The 21,167-nt window shown below is 38.2% G+C and overlaps 1 protein-coding gene across 5 annotated transcripts in view; it reads right to left on the bottom strand.

Annotated features, from left to right (window-relative positions):
- The window catches only part of PRR16 (proline rich 16), a 275,650-nt gene extending 255,217 nt beyond the window's left edge, over window positions 1–20,433 (bottom strand). For 2 of the 5 annotated variants that reach the window (XR_011486802.1, XM_070465124.1), the window contains exons 1-2: window positions 20,059–20,131; window positions 18,515–18,601 (exon numbers count right to left, since the gene is read on the bottom strand). Coding sequence is in view for 2 of the 5 variants with exons in the window: in XM_070465124.1 (XP_070321225.1) it covers window positions 18,515–18,587 (73 nt within the window). In the remaining 3 variants the exon portion in view is untranslated. Of the gene's footprint in view, window positions 1–18,514; window positions 18,602–20,058 lie in introns of those variants that run through there. The other 3 variants (XM_020883793.2, XM_020883795.2, XM_020883796.2) reach the window with 3 other exon arrangements.
- Between the last annotated feature and the right edge of the window lie 734 nt (window positions 20,434–21,167).

The following is a 21,167-nucleotide window of genomic DNA, read 5'->3' on the forward strand; positions in this document are numbered from 1 at the left end:
TCAAACATGTTTAAAGTAACCCACTTCCTGTTAAAACTTCTTGCCCAAGACTTGGATTGTTTTTATTGCATTTGTTCAGGAACACTTTAATAATCAAATAGATTAGAAATTACTTCTTTATTAAGCACCTCATCAGTGTTTCTTTAGACATAAGAGTTTCCAATTCAAATACTTATGATGAGCCTCATTAAACTTATATTATCCTGAAGCTAATTTCTAGGAGTCAGAAAAGTGTTTGGAAGGGGAGAAGAAAGAGGAGAAGAGAAGGCAGAGAGGATTAATCAGGTGGAATTTTTTTTAACATTATTCTTGAAACCACTCCAACACAGCTTGATTCTCCAGATTACATTCCAAATGCTTAGAAAAAAAATAATACTAAATTGAGAAAATTCCTAAAAACCCAGAGAGGTGCTACAATAATAGATGCCAACATCAGGCACAAGTGTTCCTGCCTTCTAAAATCAACCACTTCCTTCTGTACTCATGAGTCAGTGGGATCAGATCCTTGAGAATGCAGAGTGTTTCTTTGCCTACAGATCCATAACTGTGGGCCCTGTAGGATTTATTGTGACAATGCAGGTAATCCCAGAGTATGTGAGTCTCTGACACTCACATTTAATAAGCCTAAGAAGTGGTAAGAAAAGGCCAGAGGTGCTGTCATCCATCTTGAGAGTCTAGGCTTTGGGGGACTGCATGGCTGAGAAGCAAGAAACTGGTTGGCGCACTTTCCTAAATTCCTGCCTGAGATCCTCTTTAATGACCACATCATCATTTTCCTCCAGAGACCCTGCCCTTCTTGGACCAAATGTTCCCTGCCCACATCAGCCCTGTCAAGGGTGACTCACTGCTCTCCTTGCTCACTGAAGTACTTCTCAAAGACAAGTAAGAGAGTTTCTTTTCAACACGTGAACACAGCACTTCATGGCAGGCAGGCAGTCACAAGGAAGTAGGAGAAAAAGACTTTAGGAATATCTCCACAATGTCTTAAGGAACTTAGCTTCATGGATAAGAAACACCTGGTAAATAAAGAGATTCATCTCTCTTGATTTGTCTCCACTAGGATATGATATGCCATGAGACCCTAAATTCCTGCTGCTTCGGATGTGTTGCCAGTGACTTTTCCAACTTGAGATGATGGAACATGTTTGGTTGTTAACGTCCAGCGGAATCAGCACCAAGGCCAGGGCTGAAAGAAGAAGGGTTTGGGTGAGGGGCCTCAGCCTCCTCTAGAAACCATTGTGTGGCCAACAGCTGGACTACTTTACAGTTTTTTCAAGGAAGTGGGAGTCTTACTTGTAGGAAAATAAATGTCCTCAGTTCAGGAGATTATCTGAATCTCTCTGCCCTGAGTCCTCCCACCATACTTTAGGAATAGTGCCACTGGATTCCAGATTTCCCCTGCATTGACTCTGTATCTGTTATTATTTCTATTAGAGCATTCACACTATCAATAAACACATTTTTCCTACACCTAAAATGAGATCTCACAAAATCATGCCACTTCATAGAAATAATAAATGAGTGAAATTATGTATTTTTTTAAAAAACACTTTAAATTCTTATAATGTGCCTCATTTTAAGTAAATGTTTTTCTAAATTTGCATTTTCTCTCCTTTTCCCTCCTTTCATTAAACATGAAATACTTTAGTCTCTAGAATCTGAAATGTTTTCTCAGATTTTTTATGACATTTACAAAAATTTTCAATACTTAATTTTCTAATTTATTCTTAAACTTTCTTAGAATTGCTGGTGGAATTTGATGTTTTTAAGATTAACTAAATGTGCAACGATTAACTTTTTTTTAACCTAGTGGCCCCCTAGTATTTATGTACTTCAACATAACATAGAAATATGAACCAGCAAAATATTTTTTACATAAAAAGATAAGTTACAGGTTATTTGAGCTAAACATTTCACTAGTTAATATGAGAAGGTTTTAAGTTACAGGCTACTTGATCTTAACATTTCACTAGTTAATATGAGAAGGCTTTTAAATGGATAGAAAGGTTCCTCTGCCTCCTAAAAGGAGACTTTTTGCCTAAGAAGAAATCACTTTTTTTAGACAAAACTTCATTAACTCTATATTAAACTCATAGATCATTGGTGCTAGGAAAAAATCGATTACTCATTTTATTAGGGTGAACCAGAAACAGCCAGTATGGAAGGGTTTGACCAACAAAAATGGCAATATCATATGCTTCAGCTAATAAAAAGAAAACTGCCTCCCAGGGGGGTTAAGGGACTTGTCTAAGGTTAGTAACAAAGCTGGAATCCAAAGCAAGACCTCTGGTTTCCCACACCAGGTGGCCTTGAACTTTAAGCACACAGAGCCGCTTAACATACCAGTTGTCTTTTTATTACAGTTTCTGTTTTCTACCACTTAAAACACTCCTGTCACACATACAAGGCAGAATTTAAAAGATTTTCTGCCTGAGGAGTAACAAAGACAATACAAAGAATATAAGACTTGACTAGATACTGTATGGGGTTTAAATGGGTTAACTATTACAATTTTAGTATCTACTTTTGAAAACAGTACTTTTGGATTTCTTTAAGAGTTAGGAAAGTGACACTTTCAGTTGTACAATGTAAACATAGATAAGAGCAGACATATGAACAAAAATAAGAATAAAGAGAACACATAAAAGAAAACTGATATATGTCTTTTGATGCATACTCTGTTATTTAAAATTTTCTGTGCTTCTCTGTTTCCTTTTAAATGAGTCCATTGTTTGCTGGGAAAAAAAGAGTTTGCATGACTTCTGATGAATATTGACAAAATGTCCTTCAGAAATATTGTTCCAATTTACACTCTCATTAGCTTTATTTTGAAAATGCTTGATTCTCTCCTCCCCTGTACAGTGACTTTTTAAATGTACACCAGTCTTTCATTTTTTTCTTCTTTTGTGAACCACTGGATCACATTTTCTGATATTTTTTATTTGTATAGTTGCATTTATTTCTATAAAAGAAACCTAACCAACATATAGAAATGTCAGCTTAATGTAAATGTCCTTTAAATTACACAGAAGAATTGTTTATTAAATATATCCCCTTAAAATAGGGTTTAAAAATGTGGCAAATAACTTCTTTTTCATAATACTATCATAAATTAAACATTCTTAGAAGTTAATCTTTAATTATCAACAGTCCACATTATATATGTATGCTTATATGTGTGTGCATATGTGTGTATTTTAGTATCTCCAAGCCCTCCTTTTTTTCTAGACAAAAGAAACATCTGGCACACAGTTAAACTTTTGATGGATATACCATCCTATTTTCAGTTTCATCAGAGTAAATGTTTAAATCTATTTTCACTTAGATGTAACGTTCAATTAATTTACTTTATGTGATTAAGCTAAGTATGTCATTCACAAAGGCTAAACCCAATTCTGAACATTTCTTCATTTAATTTATGTTAATTAAATTAATTTATTCTAGTTAAATTAATTAGAATTAATTTATTCTACACATTTCTACCTTCCTCAGACCTTTCACATTTACTATATATATTGAGGAAAACTATTCTGTATTATTTCAAGTTAACAGCTTTAATGCTTCTATGAATAAATTTAAAAGCTTCTCTCCTGAATTCTCTGGGGGCAACTGCTCACTCTTCTCATCTTCCATTTCTAATGTAGTTCATATCATAGTCACTCACTTTGTTTTTTAAGCTTTCTTAGTTAATATTTTAGAAAATATCATAAAATGAAAACAAGAAATTCTCATCCTAGCACTGAATTCTATTCAACTTACAAGGCAAACAAAGAAAAGAGTATAAAATTTATGCAGTTTAGCATGAACTCAAATAATTATGATTCTCTTCTCATGGACTGACTTTAATCAGCATGCTACAAGATCCATTCTTTTAAATAACAAAACATAACATTAAGGTATGTCCTTCAGTGAAATTCTCTATTTGAATTTAATGAGATTGACAGAAAGTACACATTTTTTAAGAGGGAATCTGCTTTTCATGTGGTGCATGCTCAGTCCTATCTGACTCTTTGCAACCCCATGGACCGTAGCCCACCCAGGCTCCTCTGGTCCACGGATTTTCTAAGCAAGAATATTGGAGTGGGTGCCATTTCCTTCCATGGGATCTTCCCAACCCAGGGATCAAACCCAACTCCTGCTTGACAGTTTCTTTACCACTGTGCCACGTGAGAAGCCCCACTGCATGATAGGCACCGCTCTAAACTAAGAGAACAAAGTAATATAAGACATAAGAGGTGTTTGCTCCCATGGAACATAAACTCCGACTATAAGGAAGAAAATGCCCAGGGGACAATATGCTCATTAAAGAAAAAAAAAAAAGATGGCACTTTTCTTATTAGATAATTATATTTGTAATTCTGTTTCCCTGCTAAATTTCATTTAAAAACATATGGAAATTCTGGTGGTGATCAAAGCAACAAAAAAAGAGCTGTTAATCTTTAGTTTCTGTTAGAATCAGATACTAAATCAAATTTTGGTATTTCTTGGTTCTCTTTAGTAATGGAATCCTATTTGAATATAATCAGCAAATTATTTCAGAATTTATTTTGGACAAGAAATATTCTAGGCAAATTGCAACATATTTTACCTAACTCTATAAAAATACTACAAACTAAAATTTTCTTTATCACTTACCAAATTTTCTTTATCACTTACCAAATGAAACTTGTATTAAGATTTTCTTAAGTGCACAAAAGCATTTTTTAAAGTTATACTCCTAGCCATTAATTGGTTTCCACCTGCACTGAGAAAAGGAGTATGCTTTCAATAATTTATAAGAAATATATTAATATAATGTAGTATTATTTAGATCTCTATTTTCAAAAAACACAAGGTCTTCCATGTACTTCTCCTATACTAAAAATCGAACCAATATCTGTAATGATATCTTTTAAGATGCTGGTTAAGTGTCTGTGTTATTTTTGAAAATTATCAAACATCAAAGGGAAATAAGTTAGCCAAAGTGCTGTCTGCTATGTACTTCTTTGTCAAAAGGTACCTCAGGTCATTGCCAAGTTCAGGAGTACTATACAGCATGACTTTGAAGAGGACATATGAAAACATTAATTCAATCAGTTCTCATACATTTTCTGTCGGTTTAAGAATCTGCCTGCATTGCAGGAGACCTGGGTTCAATCCCTGGGTCAGGAAGATCCCCTGGAGAAGGGAATGGCAACCCACTCCAGTATCCTTGCCTGGAGAATTCCAAAGACAGAGAAGACTGTCAGTCTACAGTTCATGGGGTCTCAAAGAGTTGGACACGACTGAGCAACTAACACTTCCATATATAGTAAAAGAAGACAATTTTATATAACTGCATAGGAGATCCAAGTTTCTTACTATACAGTTCTTAATTGGTTTAGATTCCCTCACGATTTAAAGCTATCATCCTCTTGTGTAAACTCAGACATGAAAGTGAAAGTCGCTCAGTCATGTCCGACTCTTTGCAACCCCATGGACAACCGCATGGAGAATTCAGGGAATTCTCCAGGCCAGAATACTGGAGTGGGTAGCCTTTCCCTTCTCCAGTGGATCTTCCTGACCCAGGGATCAAACCCAGGTCTCTGGCATTGCAGGCAGATTCTTTACCACCTGAGTCATCAGGGAAGCCAAACTTAGTAAATAATCTCCCATCTGCAGTAAATGTGTATTCTAACTCTATACAAAGCAAGCTTATTATTATATTTTTAAATTAAATGATAGCACCTGCTCTTTTTTTTTTCTCTGCAACTCTGTTCAGGTATCAGTGCTTTTTTACAATTACATCCCTTTTCTCCATCAATTTTCCTGAAGAAAGAAGACATGATCAAGAGCCAATAAAAATTTAATATGGTTAGAAATGTTTCAAATCTAAGAAAGAGCTAAGTGTAGCAATATAAGTGTTATCTCCAATAAATACTATTAAATCGGTAGTGAACAAAACAAGCATTATGAACAGGAATTCAGATAGTGGTTCACTAACGATCCCTACCTAGCCAAAAAAAAAAAATTCAAGAAGTGTTATTGGCCAACCTAGTATTAAATACAGAGTATATCAGGACCTAGGGTTGTCGGTGAGTAATGGAATTCATTAGACATTATATTTATTAGTAATAACAACTTCAGGAAGCAGATGTTAAGTTCTCAAGCATTTTGGTGCATACTCTCTATAATGAAACAACCCCAAATAGGCATCGGTGCCATATTATTATTCTGCATATTTTAAAAATCTGTTTCCCCAATGGCATACAATGCAGTCTGTTATGAATAAGGTTAAAGCATTGAATAATTCTCCCCTTAAAATATATAGCATGAATGTTGAGTATTAGATTCATTTAAAATGCACTAATCATTATAATATCAAAGTATTTCCAGGGAGTAGATAAAGCTTAGAAAACAATGTCTCTGAAAGTCACTTAAATTAATTTATTTTTTCTATTCTTTTTTATCAATGCTTCGTCTGACTATGAGCAATAGTAGGCATCAAAGTAGTTTAAAGTAGTAGGCATCAAAGTAGTTTAAAAACTGTAGGGCATTAATCGAATATAAGAAACAATCTTATGCATCAGTTTAGAAAAATTCACTTCAAACAGTAACCTCAGATTATTAAAAATTTCTGAATAGTAATAATTTAGTTAAGTTTACAATTTAAAATTATTTCTGTTCTATATATGCTAGCAATTTTAATATTCTATATTATATGAGAGTAATATATAATATGTATATATAATATATAAAGTAATATATACATTAATAAGGGCTTCCCTGGTGGCTCAGATGGTAAACAACCCTGCAATGCATGAGACTTGGGTTCAATCCTTGGTTCAGGAAGATTTCTAAATTTTTATATTTGTTATTCCTAGAGATACCTTCATTATTTCTTAAGGTATCTTGAAACCAATGTAATTAGATGATGTTTCAGTATATTAAAATGAAATTTTGTCAATTATTTAAATACTTTAAATTATATATTCAAAGACACACCTCTAGTTAATACAGCTTTTGTTTTTTAAATTTTAGCATGTGGGAGGATTCCTGTTCATATTCAAATTGCCCAACTAATACCTAGACTTCAGTTTTTAAAACTGAGGAAAATTCCTATCTTTAAAGACAAAAGTTCAAGAAATTCACTACTTCCCCTGACTCAAATGGACAGGTTAAAATTACACATATGAAAAGACAGACACAATCAAATCCCTACAGGAAAGGGGAGAAAGAATGCTGTTCATACAATACATTAACTGGACAATATAATCTCCAGAGTAAAAAAAACAATATATATATATACATATATCAGGTAAAGAAGGCCTTACTTCTACATTAATGTGTGTTCTTTAGTATCTGAAGAAGCTAATTATAAGTACTCATATTTTTGAACACTAGAGGGAGTACACAAAAGAAAAAAAGAAAAAGAGGCCAAATACAAATATTATCTAGATTCTGAATGTTTTGCATAATATCAGGTCTTCTCAACAAATTGCTTGCTTATTTCTTATGGACATAGTGGAATGATTAAAACATATAACATATTTAAACAGTATCCAATATCTCTTTTGCATGTCATTTTCCAGTTAATTTAAAATTCATAATGATTAATGGTAAGACAGGTACACAATATTCAAAAAGCAGAAAAACACAGCAAATGCTGTAAAAAAAAAATATATATATATATATTTTTTTTTTTCTCCTCCACATTTTAGCTTACACACTCGATTAGAAGAAAGTAGAATTGTATCTAATGTGCTTCAAAGAATGTAAAATGACAACTCTGATCTTTAGGGAATAATGAGCTCTGAAATCAAAGCCAGACTTGTCTGAAGGTGAGGGCCTAAAGTTACACCACATTCAGGGTTTAAATAGACAGGATGTCTCTAGAATTTCCATATGGGAGGGATAATAAGGGAGCCAGTGACTGGGTTCAAGAAAGGTGAGACTTGATGAGTTAATGTTCTTTCAACGCTGAGAACCTTACAGGACACATAGTGAACATTACTGAGAGGCCCTCGGTCCATTCCAAAGAACGTGAACTGGGCTTAGTGTAGTGGGTTTAGAGAGGTGAGTAGATTACAAAAATTAAAGCGGGGGACCAAGAGCTGCCTCCAGCCAACCTACAAACTACCACGATGTGAAAAGGCAGGAAGGTAAAGAATCCAGGTACAAAGTCTTTAGAAAGCATCTACTACTGTTCTTTCTCTCTAACTGATACATATGCATTGGAAAGTGAAAGGTAATAGTTTGATCTTTGAGAACTTTCATGGAACAAGACTTGGAAGAGCCTCAGTTATTCATAAATTCATTTAATGAGCACCTATTATATGATAGCCACTGCTCTAGTTCCTTGAGATATATAAAACACAGGTCACTGACCTCTAGGAGTGAATATTCTAGATGTGGGAAACAAACAATGAATAGTAGAAATAAGCTGTTTAGTATATCAGAAACTATTAAGAAAGAGAGAAAAGTTGAAATAGGAAAAGAAAGATAGAGGATGCCAGAGTATATAGTAACACATGGAGCCGCCAGAATCAGCTGTGGTGGGATAGCATATGAGGGCAACTTTAATAAGATAATAGAGCGGTAGAGCAGAGTTACCTATGGAAATGTGGATGACACATTCATGCCTGAAATAGCCAAGATTAATGAAGCTGAAGCAGAGAGAGCCAAAAAACTAGTAAGTGAGCGTGAAAGTGGAAGTCGGCATGAAAACAGGGGTGAAAGGAAATGCGGGGCCTTGTAACCACTGTAAGCACTTTGAGAAGAACGGTCAATCATTACACAGATTTGAGAACAACAATATGATCGTGATTTACCCAGACTGCTGAGCTAAAAATGAGGGCTCAAGGAAGCAAAAGAGAAGAACAATCAGGATGTTACTGCAGCAGCTGAAGTGAGAGAGGAGGCTGCTACCATGGACACGTATGGAAGCAGCAGAGGAACTGGGCAAATTCTACAAATATTTTGAAGGTGCAGCCAACCAGACTGTGATGGATTTGACTCTGACACTAGCTGTTGACTCGGGAGAGACTACAAAAGACAAGTTTTGAGGGAAAGAGAAAAACAGTATTCCAATTTGCACATGAAAAAGTGAAGATGTCTTTTAAGACATTCAGGTAGAGATACAGAGAAGACCACAGTTCTTATAAAATCAGAAGAAAGGTCTGGAGAAATCAGGGTTCTTTGCCATGGGGATTCTCCAGGCAAAGAATACTGGAGTGGGTTGCTATGCCGTCCTCCAGGGGATCTTCCCAATCCAGGGATCGAATCTAGGTCTCCTGCATGGCATGTGGAGTCTTGACCATCTGGGGAAGCTCCAGGTAGAGTACAGGTCTGATCAAAGGGGGTTTAGGAAAGAGTAAGATGAAATAGGTGACAGCAAGTATAATACTCAGGATATTCGATAAAAGAGACCTAAAAAGTGGGATGGTAATTTTCAAGGCAAGTGGAGTCAAGAGATGGCTTTACTATTATCATTATTTTCACTTTTACATTCGTGGGAATCACCTGGGGAGAATGAACAAAAGATAATATAGGAGAAATAGGTGAGAATCATTAGTGATTTTCTTGAGTAGATGAGAAAGAACAGGCTGTCACGCACAAGTAGAATTACTGAGTTCTAGTCCCTAACATCTTTAATATGTATTACTCACAACTGGAACCTCAAATTTAAGTTCCTCATCAGATAACAAGAGTAAGACTTTAAAAATGTTGCAATGAATATTACATGGTTACTAACTAAAAGAGAAAGGTTACTAATTTTTTTTTAAGGCACAATCATGGAACGATTGTTAAGGAACATGAGAAAACATTACTGAGTGGCATAGTGAACATAAACGAGGAATACAGAATTCAAGTTGGGTTAAAAAATGTGATGTCAAGATTGTCTGGGATGGTCTCTATTTTACTCCCCAAAGAAGAGGAGATAAGGCCAAGCTATAAAAATGGAACTGCTAGATATCAGCCTGGAAGTCTGGGTTTGTTCATTTGACATTTTAAGTATCAGGAGAATAGTGTGTGATCTTTTAAGCAGGGGAGTGGCCTGAAGAAAGCAGTGTATTAAGAAGATTAATCTGGTAGTGTTTAAAGAATGAACTGGCAGAGGAGAAGCGAACAAGAGACAGATAGCTCTCAGGCTATTAAAACATCATCCATGAAATTCATAGCATAAGGATTAGAGAGGTGGCAGCAGGAAGGAAGGCAGTCAATCTGAAACCCCCTATTTAGAAGAATTTACAAGACTTACCAATGATTTTATGCTCCTGCAGTACCAGCTTTTCTTTCACAGCCTCTAACACTACTTAAAAAATATTATCTGTTATAATTTGAATAATGTCTTCCTATTAGTATGTAAGTTCCAGATGTCAGGGGTGTTGTATGTGTTGCTCAATACTGTGTTTTTATTCCCTAGTACACTGCCTTGCATATAGTAGATATTTAAAGAACATAGAAATTTACACAAATTTTTTGCATAAGTGTATAATATATTGAGGCATAATCAAAGAAGCTTATGCAGCATATCAAAGAAGCTAATGTGGAAGGAGAAGAAGGAAAAGAGAAGTTTCAAGAACAAAAAAATAAAGAGGGGAAGAACAAGAAAGGAAAGTTTGACAGACGAGGTAGAGGAGGAAAGAGAGAGAAAGAGATTATTCTGAAGTTAAAAGCCTGTAAAATAGCAGAGTAACTATGTTGCTGCTGGTACTCTGGACAATGGTCTAACGGGAGAAGTATCAAGAGGCCAACTCCATCTCTGCTCTCTGTATCAGGGGATCAGCCAAAAAGATCTTTTGGGCTTTCCCATAACATCTTACAGGGGAAACTCAAACATTTTGGCCAGCTCAAGTTATCTCTCCATTTCAGCTTCCTCATACATAGGACAATTATAATGACATAAAGGGATGACTGAAAAGATTAAATGTGCTAACTCAGAACAGCTCCTGGTACATGTGAGCACTAAACAAACCTTAGTCATCTTCATGTTCCTCTTCTTCATCATCACCATCATTATTATCATGATGACCATCCCTGCATTTCTCCTATAACTTGTGCTATTCCATGGAGCAGCGGCACCATTCAAACCTCCCCTGTCTCTACGTACAAATACATATGACACTGTGGTTGTTTAGTTGCAAAGTCTTATCTGACTCTTTTGTGACCCCCATGGACTGCAGCCCACCAGGCTCCTCTGTCCATGGGATTCTCCAGGCAAGAATACTGGAGTGGGTTGCCATTTCCTTCTCCAGGGGATCTTCCTGATCCAGGATCAAACCCACACCTTCTGCAACTGTAGGAGGATTCTTTACTACTGAGCCACCAGGGAAGCCCATGATATTGTTAGGCAGCTCAATAATTTGGAGCCTTGTAAATAACTCAACAAGCTTCTCTATTCATCTGTCACAGCAGAAAGTTAAACAACTGTAAAAACCCAGACATTTCAGAAAACTTAAGGACAGTATTCCCCTTCTAATACAGTTTGAAAACAACAAAAGAGAATAAAAGTTATTGAAACAGTGACAGACTTTATTTTCTTTGGCTCCAAAATAACTGTGGATGGTGACTGACTGCAGCCATGAAATTAAAAGACATTTGCTCCTTGGAAGAAAAGTTATCACAAACCTAGACAACATATTAAAAAGCAGAGACATCACTTTTCCAACAAAGGTCTGTATAGTCAAATCTAGTTTGTCCAGAAGTCATGGACCGATATGAGAGTTGGACCATAAAGAAGGTTGAGCACCTTGAGAATTGATGCTTTTGAACTGTGGTGCTGGAGAAGACTCTTGAGAGTCCCTTGGACAGCAAGGAGATCAAACCAGTCAATCCTAAAGGAAATCAACTCTGAATAGTCACTGGAAGGACTGATGCTGAAGCTGAAGCTGCAATGCTTTGGCCACCTGATGCGAAGAGCTGACTCATTGGAAAAGACCATGATGTTGGGAAAGACTGAGGGCAGGAGGAGAAGGGAGAGACAGAGGATGAGGTGGTGGGATGGCATCATCAACTCATTGGACATGAGTTTGAGTAAACTCTGGGAGACAGTCAAGGACAGGGAAGCCTGGCATGCTACAGTCCACGGGGTCACAAAGAGTCGGACATAGTGACTGGCTGAACAACAAATTATTTTAAATTCATTTGAAACTTCTGTATGCAATGCTCAAGATCAGAAAGCACCCATATTAGTTGCTCCTTTATTTTCTAAATTATAATATAAAAAAAAGAGATGTCATATTATTATTAATGTTTTTGATGAAGAGTAAATAGGTAAAAAGTAATTTATCGCAGTACCTATTTATTTGAAGGATGAAAACTACAATGTCTAATCAACCCACTGTTAGTTCTGCCTCAATACTGGTACCCAAAACTGAGTACAACCCAACGAAAACAATGTTATCACAAAGAAATAATCCACTCACAACAAGATGAAAAGTTTTATCATTTTCACTAGAAATTGAAGAAGCAGAGTCCATACATATACAGATACCAGGGGTAAAAATCTTTTGAAAAACTCCCTGGAAGCTAGCTTGGCAAGGTGGACTGAAGACTTTAAAACTTTCACACCCTTGATTCCTAAACAAATGGGGGAAAAGTAGGAAAATCCACAGAGTTTGGTGGTTAAATGCCTGAGTTGTGCCCAGTCATGTTCAGCTCTTTGGGGCCCCATGCACTGTAGCCCACCAGGTTCCTCTGACCATGGAATTTTCCAGGCAAGACTACTGAAGCATGGGGCCATTTCCTACTCCAGAGGATCTTCCCAACCCAAGATTCAAATCTGTGTCTCTTGAGTCTGGTGCATTGGCAGGTGAGTTCCTCATCACTAGTGCTACCCGGGAAACGCCCAGGCTACAGCACTAACATGCCTAGCGATGAAGCCTCACTTACAAGCAAGGGACCTTGGCAAGTGACTATATCTCTGACCTCTGTTTTCTTATCCATGAGACAGTGACAATTCTACCTTCCTCATTAGTCCGTTTTGAGAAGTAGAAGACCTAATATTAAGAAATATACTTAGAACAGTACCAGGCAGAGAGTAAAACTTTCTTTGCTGTGTTTATTGTCAAAGCTGTTCTTTTAGAGATCCTTAACAACCACAAAAACCTGTTAATAAATAGGCTGCTGAAAATTAGGGGACCTATAAAGTAACTTATAAGAAATTTATATGATGGTTATGATCTAATAGAATTCCAGAAAGCAGAAACTTTCATTGCACATAACTTTATAATTTTACATGACTTTGTCTGTGTTAAAAATACATATACAAAAAGACAGAAGGGCTTGTCTGGTGGTCCAGTAGTTAAGAATCCACCTTGCAGTGCAGGGATGCAGGTTCAAATCCTGGTCAGGGAACTAAGATCCCACATGCTATGGAGCAACACAGCCTGAGTGCCACAATTAGAGGGTCTGTGAGCCGCAATAAAGACCCAATGCAGACAAATTACATAAATAGATATTAGAAAAAAAAAAAGATGGAAAGAAAATGTAGCAAAATTCTCAATATATTTATTTATGTGTGGCATTAAAGACAATTTTTGTTTTCTTCTTTTTAGTTTTTTAGACTTTTCCCAAACTGTCTATATTATTCATATACTGTATCACTTAAGAAATCACACACACAAAAAAATTGAAATGTTTTCTTTAAAAAAAACTAATGCCCTCAGGATTGGAAGGAAAGATAAATAGGTGGAGCAGAGAGGAATTTTAGGGCAGTGAAAATACTCTATAGAACACCAAAATGATAGATATATATCATTAGACATTTGTCCAAAGTCACAAAATGCCCGAAATTAAGAATAAACCCTAACATAAACTACAGACTTTGGGTGATAATGATGTGTCAATGTGGTTTAGTCACTAAACCATGCCCAACTCTTTGCAGCTCCATGGACTGCAACACACCAGGCTTCCCTGTCCTTCACTATCTCTTGGAGTTTGCTCAGACTCATGTCCATTGAGTTGGTGATACCATCCAGCCATCTCGTCCTCTGTCACCCCATTCTCCTCTTGCCCTTAATCTCTGTATATCCATCAATTGTACCAAAGGTACCAATCTGGTGGGGGATGTTGATAATGCAGGATAATACATATGTACGGGGCAGGGGGGTATAGGAATCTCTGTACCTCCTCCTCGATTTTGCTAGGAACCTAAAACTGCTCCCCACCAAAATCTTAATAAAATAAACAATTTAATTTTTCAAAGAAAAAAAAGTACCCTTCATTGTTACCAGTCTTTGATTTTCACCTTTATGTCAGTTATGTATATATTAATCAGAAATAAGTTAGCATATTATTAGAAATTCTCCCTTTTAATCTTAAAAGAAATTGCCCATGCTATTTTTCATGAACTAGTTCTATAGAAGCTTCTGTAGTTTAATTTATTTGGGAAAATATGTTTTACTCAAACTTACATTCTATCTTTTTCTTATACTTTTTTTTTAATTACCTGAGATCCTCAGAGCAGTAAAGGTAGAAAAAAAAAATAATGCAGGTAACAAATTATTGCATTGGTTTTATTATCTATTACTTCACTATTGCCTGAAGTACACTATTTATTACTTTCGGTCTGCTTGAATTTCTTATCAGGTAATTCTCTGAGTCTTAAATAGTTTAATGCGTTGGAAATAGAGAGACAGTAAAGGATGGTTACTGGTTATTTTTATTTTCTCAGAATCATGCTGTTCTTTTAGTAACAGGCTAAGCCATCATGTTTAAGAAAAACTAAAAAGCATTTTAGCAGGTAAATATACTTGTTTGAGAAGGCAGACTATTGAATAGAGTAGTAGAACTACAGCTATAGCTGCAATTGAATTAACTATGAAATTTTACTCACTCACAATTTTAGAACTTAGAAAATACTGCAGAGATTATTCTCTGTAATTTGTTCAAGTAGTGAATTTTATATGCATGGATTCATTAACCAGAAAATATTTGGTAGGATTTCCCAGACCAATAAACTACAGCACTTCATGTGGATAAAGGGAAAAAACATTTTAAAATATTTTGTAGATAATTGTTAATTCTATTTTGTTGTTGTTGTTAATTCGGTTAATTCTGTTTTCAATGCCCCCCCAAATGGATCATTTTCTAAGGTTTTAAAAGTTTTTAAAATTAAACTTAATTTTATTTCCTTTTATGACATTATAAGAAAAAAGATGAATGCTTTCCAATTCATAGTCACAAAGCTGACAAAACCTTCCCACTCATGGAGTCCTATCAGTCAGTGACTGTGGGGCAGACAAAACAACTCATCTTAGCTGGTTTCTCCATAACAGTCATGCCTACTCACATGGCTTAGCTATATGTTATATACATATGTGTATGTGTATGTATATATACATATATATGTATGTACACATATATTTAACTCATATGATAGTCCTGTTACTTAAAATAGTAAAATGAAACAGTATGAAAAATTACCAAGGCTATAAACAGTCTAAATGAGAATCCAGCTAAAGCAGCAATGAATTTTGTTTCCAAGTTAAAAGCTACTTACTACATGTTCCAAAATCTCCCTAATCAACAAGATCTGTGATCCCATACTAAGACCAACACTTGATGTGAACCAAGTTTACCAGTGACTTCTTCATAAAAGAGCTTCCCAGGCGGTGTAGTGGTAAAGAATCTGCCTGCAATGTAGGAAACATGTGAGGCTAGAGATGTGGGTTCAATCCCTGAGTCAGGAAGATCCCCTGGAGGAGGAAATGGCAACCCACTCCAGTATTCTTGCCTGGACAATTCATGGACAGAGGAACTTGGTGGGCTACAGTCCAGGGGGTCACAAAGAGCTGACTTCTACTGAGTGACTGAGCATGCAAGCCTCTTCATAAAAGAAGAGGCAAAATGATACGAAGAGCTGTCAGATTACATGAGAATTCTTTCTTAAAAGCACTCTTTCTTTTGCATCACTTCATTTAAAAAAAGTATCATTCCATACCTAATAAGCCAGAAATTGCTAATTTTATCCCTACAACTTTAGCATTTCATCACTAATTTTTTCTCTGTTTTTCAATGTGTATAAAAAAAGCAACAAGGAATTATCTTGCACTTCAATGCTATTTCCCCTCAAGTCCTTCTCCTTTCTACCTTTTCAAATCTTATCCACATCTCAAAGACCCCAAATTTTCCTTTTCAGCTCTTCATTCCCCCTAAGAGCTTAATCATCATGAAAAGCTCCACTGTTTATTTACATTTTCTTTACTGGGGTATAGTTGTTTCATAAAATCTCCACTGTTTAATTGTAACAGTTGGATATGTGAGTTCCTGTATATGGCACTGATCCATTTTTGTTAATCGTGACAATCTGAATAAACCATAAGCTTCTTCAAATTCATATCTTACCATCTTTTTTAAGCTTCTACCACTCTTTTTACCAAAGGCTTACCATACTATTAAGTACATAGTAAGTATTGGTTTATAAATCTACATATTCTTATTCTCAAGTATCTTTCCTTAGATCACAGTAAGAGTACCCACTAAAAGCAGCAATGTCTTTTCACAGTATTGGTGCTCAAAGACAGGATAAACGTCACCCAAACAACTCTCTGAGTTCACTGAGACCAGAAACTCCAAACTTTTCATACTGGTAGCAATAAAAAAAAAAAAAAAAAACATAGTATTTGGCACACAGTAACTACTGAATAAATATGTTGAATTATACTTAAGGCTTTCCCATTATAGTAGAGAAGACCCAGAAACTCATATTATTTCTGAACACCAAGCTATTTGAGGTTTTACTAAATTCAGAGGGCAGAATAAATCTGCCCTTAGACACTGTAGAAATCCCAATCCTCTTCTCCTAATATTCAATCTAATTATAAATGGTTAAGTAATAATAACTAATGATAAAAGATACCAATTGTAGTGAAATTTTGTTACTATTAAAGAGTTCCAAGCACCTACTATTCTATTGGAATCCATCCCACTACCTGAATTTTCAGATGACTGAAGTCCAGTAAACTTCTAAAAAGAAAATAAATTTCAAAACAACTTCAAACAAAAGTCCAATATTGTTGGTGAAGAATGTAGACAAAAATAAAGGACAAAATATTCAAAAAAGAATACTGCATTTTAGATAGAATGAAAACAACAGGGGGAAAAACAAATACCATATGGTGAATGATACAGTAATCAAGTCATAATCACTTTCTTATTTCTAACTTCTGTTCCAAGTTAATAAGAGCGCTGTGCTAATTTATATCAAAATACATCATGGCCTAAAATCATACCATTGCCAATAAAAGAAATAGAATTCCTAATGCAACAGTTTGTATTTAATATATTCCTGATAACCTGCCAGAATAGCGAATGTAACGACTGACGAATAGTGATATTTACATTTACAAATCATAAGTATAGACACTAACAGGTTTTTCAGTCACTCCCCCATTCAAAATTACATCACAGACATGTTCAGTCATGTGTGCAACATTATCTTAAAAAGATAAATGCTGGACAACTGCAAGATGTCATAGGTGAAACATGCCCTATAAATATTTTGCTCTTGAAATAACTCTTTCTCCTACAATATAAATGGCCAGCGTTTTGAGATTCAGACGTAATATATACAACTCCATGTGCAAACTTAGGATGATGATATCTTCCTTACAAAAGTAATTAACAATCACATCAAATCATTTATCATTCATGAAGTTTACTCCTGAGAGTGAACTCTTTAATCAATCAGGCCCCAACACCAAATCAAAGCTTACAAAGCATCAAGTCAACATTTCATCTTTAGATATGCCTAGAAGACAGATCCTTTCATTTACTTGGTTGTACATTTTCTATTTCTTTTACATACCGGTTTGCTTGGTGTTGTTTTCCCTAAAAAAGAAAAATCCTCAAGCAAATGAAAACACAGAAAGAGCGAAAGGGAGAGAGACCCACAGACTCCCTGATTTACTTCTTTGTGATTCCAACCAAGATCTATGGTGAGGTTAAAAGTTTCACAATACATCAACCTGGTCTGCAAACATCTACAAAATAAAGATGCAAAGGAGAACTGGGACCATGGGAAGTTTCTTGTCATTTATTCTGCCTAAAATAGAGTGAAGTGACACATGGTAACATAAGAAGTATTTGCCCAAAGATGCCATTTTCACTGACTACCTTCCTCTTAATGTCAGGCTCCCCGCTGAAACAGTAAATACGTTTCTGGTTTCTGTGAAGTATTTGCCCAAAGATGTAGAGTTTTCATTGACTATCTTTCTCTTAATCTCAGGCTCCTGGATGAAACCATAAAAATGTTTCTGTGCTGATGCAAGTTTCCCACATCCCCAATCTTAGAAACCTCAGCAACTGAAAAGCACAATTCTGCCAAAAGGAACTAGCAAAAGTTTGTTCATGTTTTCAAATACACCATTATGTTTCAGATGAAAGCACAACCTGCCAAAGATGTCAAATAAAAGGGTAACAAAGAAACAAACAGCATCTTTAGAATTGAATTTCAGTGCATAACCTTGCCATCTGCCAACCAGTTGTGAAGCAATGATCCTAGAGAAGCCCTGAAACATGAACAAGTAAGTTTCCTCCTCGGATGGATCACCTGTATCACTCTCCGCTTCCACGTTAGGAATTATATTGTCGATGGAGCAGCCTCCGAGAATGACACTTGCCATTGGCAAACCCAACCCTGTTGACAAACGGGCCATTTAAACAGACTTGCATTTGATAATATTCGCGGAGTTCAGTTCACAGAGACAATGCGGAGATGGGAAGGGAAAAAAGGGGGGCCTCTATCTTTACATTTGGATTGGAAATTGGACAAAGGAGGTCAATCTCTAGAGGACAGACATCCAAAGCACCCTCAATCTCCTCCCACTTGGCCTCTAAAACACGATTACAATTTTGCATCTAGACTACGCCCCACCCCTTCCCTTCCCACCGTGGCTACCACCTTAGAAGTTACCGCGGTAGCTCTAGGGTGACTAGGGGTGCGGATTCTCTGATGCAAAACAGCACCGGGCGCCAATTCAGTAGCGGGTAACTACAGGGCTGGGACAGCCACCAGCTCCTCCGAGAAGCCACCTTCGGGCTCGCGGGAGACCCCACCGCCCCATCCCTGCCTTCGCCCCCGCCTGCAGCTGCAGCGGGAGTTACGCATCCTCAGCCTTGACGCTGTCTGCGCTTCTTCCTATCCGGATCAAGGCTGCTGAGGATGGAGGGGCAGAAGTAGAATGGGGGTTCGGGGGAGCGAGAAAGAACCAAAACAGTCCGGGCCCCCAAAAGCTAGAACTCAAGAGGCCAGAAGCTGGTGCACGCACATCACACACACACACGCACACATATACACACACACACACATCCCGAAGCGCTCCGTGCCCCAGCTTCTATGCCAACTGGCGATAGGACGGGAAGAAGAAAGAAGGTGGGGTAGCGGGCAGGCCCGGAGTTACTAAGGAGTGCAGCGGTTGCCTCCAGAACTGCCAAAGTGAGGAAGTCCCAGACCCTTCTACATCCCCACGTCTGAGATCTCCTGCAAGCAACCCCGGATTGCTTTCCTTCCAGCAGGGTTCGGGGCTCGGGAAGCCGGGAGCAGAACTGGAGTTGAGCTTCTCCCAAGCTGCCCTCCCGGGTCTGGCTCGGGGCCGAAACCCGCCCCATCAGCCTTGGTCCAGGAAGGCTGCCAGGCAAGGAGCGACCAGCCTGGGAGAGTAAGAGGGCAGGAGAGAAGCATCCTGCACTCTCAGGCCGGTGGCTGGTCTCGTCCTCTGTCGACACACCCCCAGTTAATCCCCTACTCACACACACACACACATACACATACACACACACACACACACACACACACACACACACACACACACACACATTTAGATACGGAGACTCGCATGTTCACCCCTCCCACCAGCCCAGGTCCATCGATTAAAAAACACTAGTTGATTTCCTCCTGATTAAAAACAAGAAAGTGCAACAACTTCTCGGGAGCCGCAGGAGCAGAGCAAGTCCATCTGCAGGCGTCCTCTTTCTATAGTTTCCTAGGAGTTAAGAAATCTGGCGGTCCCCAGTGAAAACGGACCCCGAGTGGGTGAAAGACAACGAACTCCTTCCCAGCCCTCCACCACCCCCCCAGCTCCCGCCACCTCTCACCTCCTTAAGTTCCTTGGCCACGTCCTTCAGGTCGCCCAGGACTAATTCCAGATCCTCCACGATGATCTTGATCTGTTCCTTCACCTTGGTTTTGGAGGCTGCCGGCGGTCCCTCGGCTGGAGAGGACGAGGAGGGGGTCCCCTTGGACTTGGCTGACATTCTTTGGGGGCAAGCGAGGCAGGTCAGCACAGGCGGGCCAGCGGAGGCTGCTGCGCGCCCCGGTCCCCCCACATCCTGGACGCTCCCCGGGCAGCGGCGGGTGGTGGCTGCGCTCGGCGCTTGGCCGGGCGGCCGCACCGTGGTGGTGCTGCCATCGGCTCCCCAAGACACGGCGCTCGGCGCCGGGCTGCAGACGGGCGAACAGCGCGCCTGCGCCTCCGCCCGCCGCTCTCGCGCACACACGCGCTCGCTGTTCCCCGCCCGCGCGCCGAGAGGGGCGCCCGGCCGCCGGCCCGGCTGTCAGCTGCAGTCCCCGGGCACGTGCCTCCTCTGGGAGCTCTCCGGAACACCTGGGCGTCTGGGAGCGGGGTCCTGCCCACCCTCTCGTCTAGATCCTGAAATGCCCTCCCTCGTCATTTGATCATGCTGGATGTCTTTTCACATCCAGCTTGGATTCCTTCTGTTTCCCCCACCAGCAGGCACCAGGACCAGGATCCCCACCACACTTTTTCTGAAAAATTAATCAAGAACCACAGGAGGGTCAGAAGTTGGATTTAGGGTTAGTAAAAGCGAACCTAAATGTTTATCCAGGGCGAGAGTATGTCCAGAAGGCCTCCAGTCACTCTCCTACTCAGCGAAGAGTTAACACAGACGTACAGGTTTAAAAAATAAAAGGAGAGATGTCGATAAAATTGACCCCTCACCCCCTGGAATCATGATATTTAAAAAGTGTTCTTGAAAGAGGTAGCTTAATCCTGCTGATTCCACAAAGCTAATAGAGGATTTATTAATTGCAAGTCCTCTCACCAAAAAAATCCCCTGGGAGACTGTCTGAGTCATCTTGGCTCTACTTATCTGGGACAGTTTTTTTTTTTTTTTTTAAACTGTCCTTCCTCTTTTCATGACCTATGCTGATGTATGTTTTGGGTGGAGGGGGAAATACACCGGGT

This window comes from Odocoileus virginianus, chromosome 3 (assembly GCF_023699985.2).
Source record: "Odocoileus virginianus isolate 20LAN1187 ecotype Illinois chromosome 3, Ovbor_1.2, whole genome shotgun sequence".
NCBI lineage: Eukaryota > Metazoa > Chordata > Mammalia > Artiodactyla > Cervidae > Odocoileus > Odocoileus virginianus.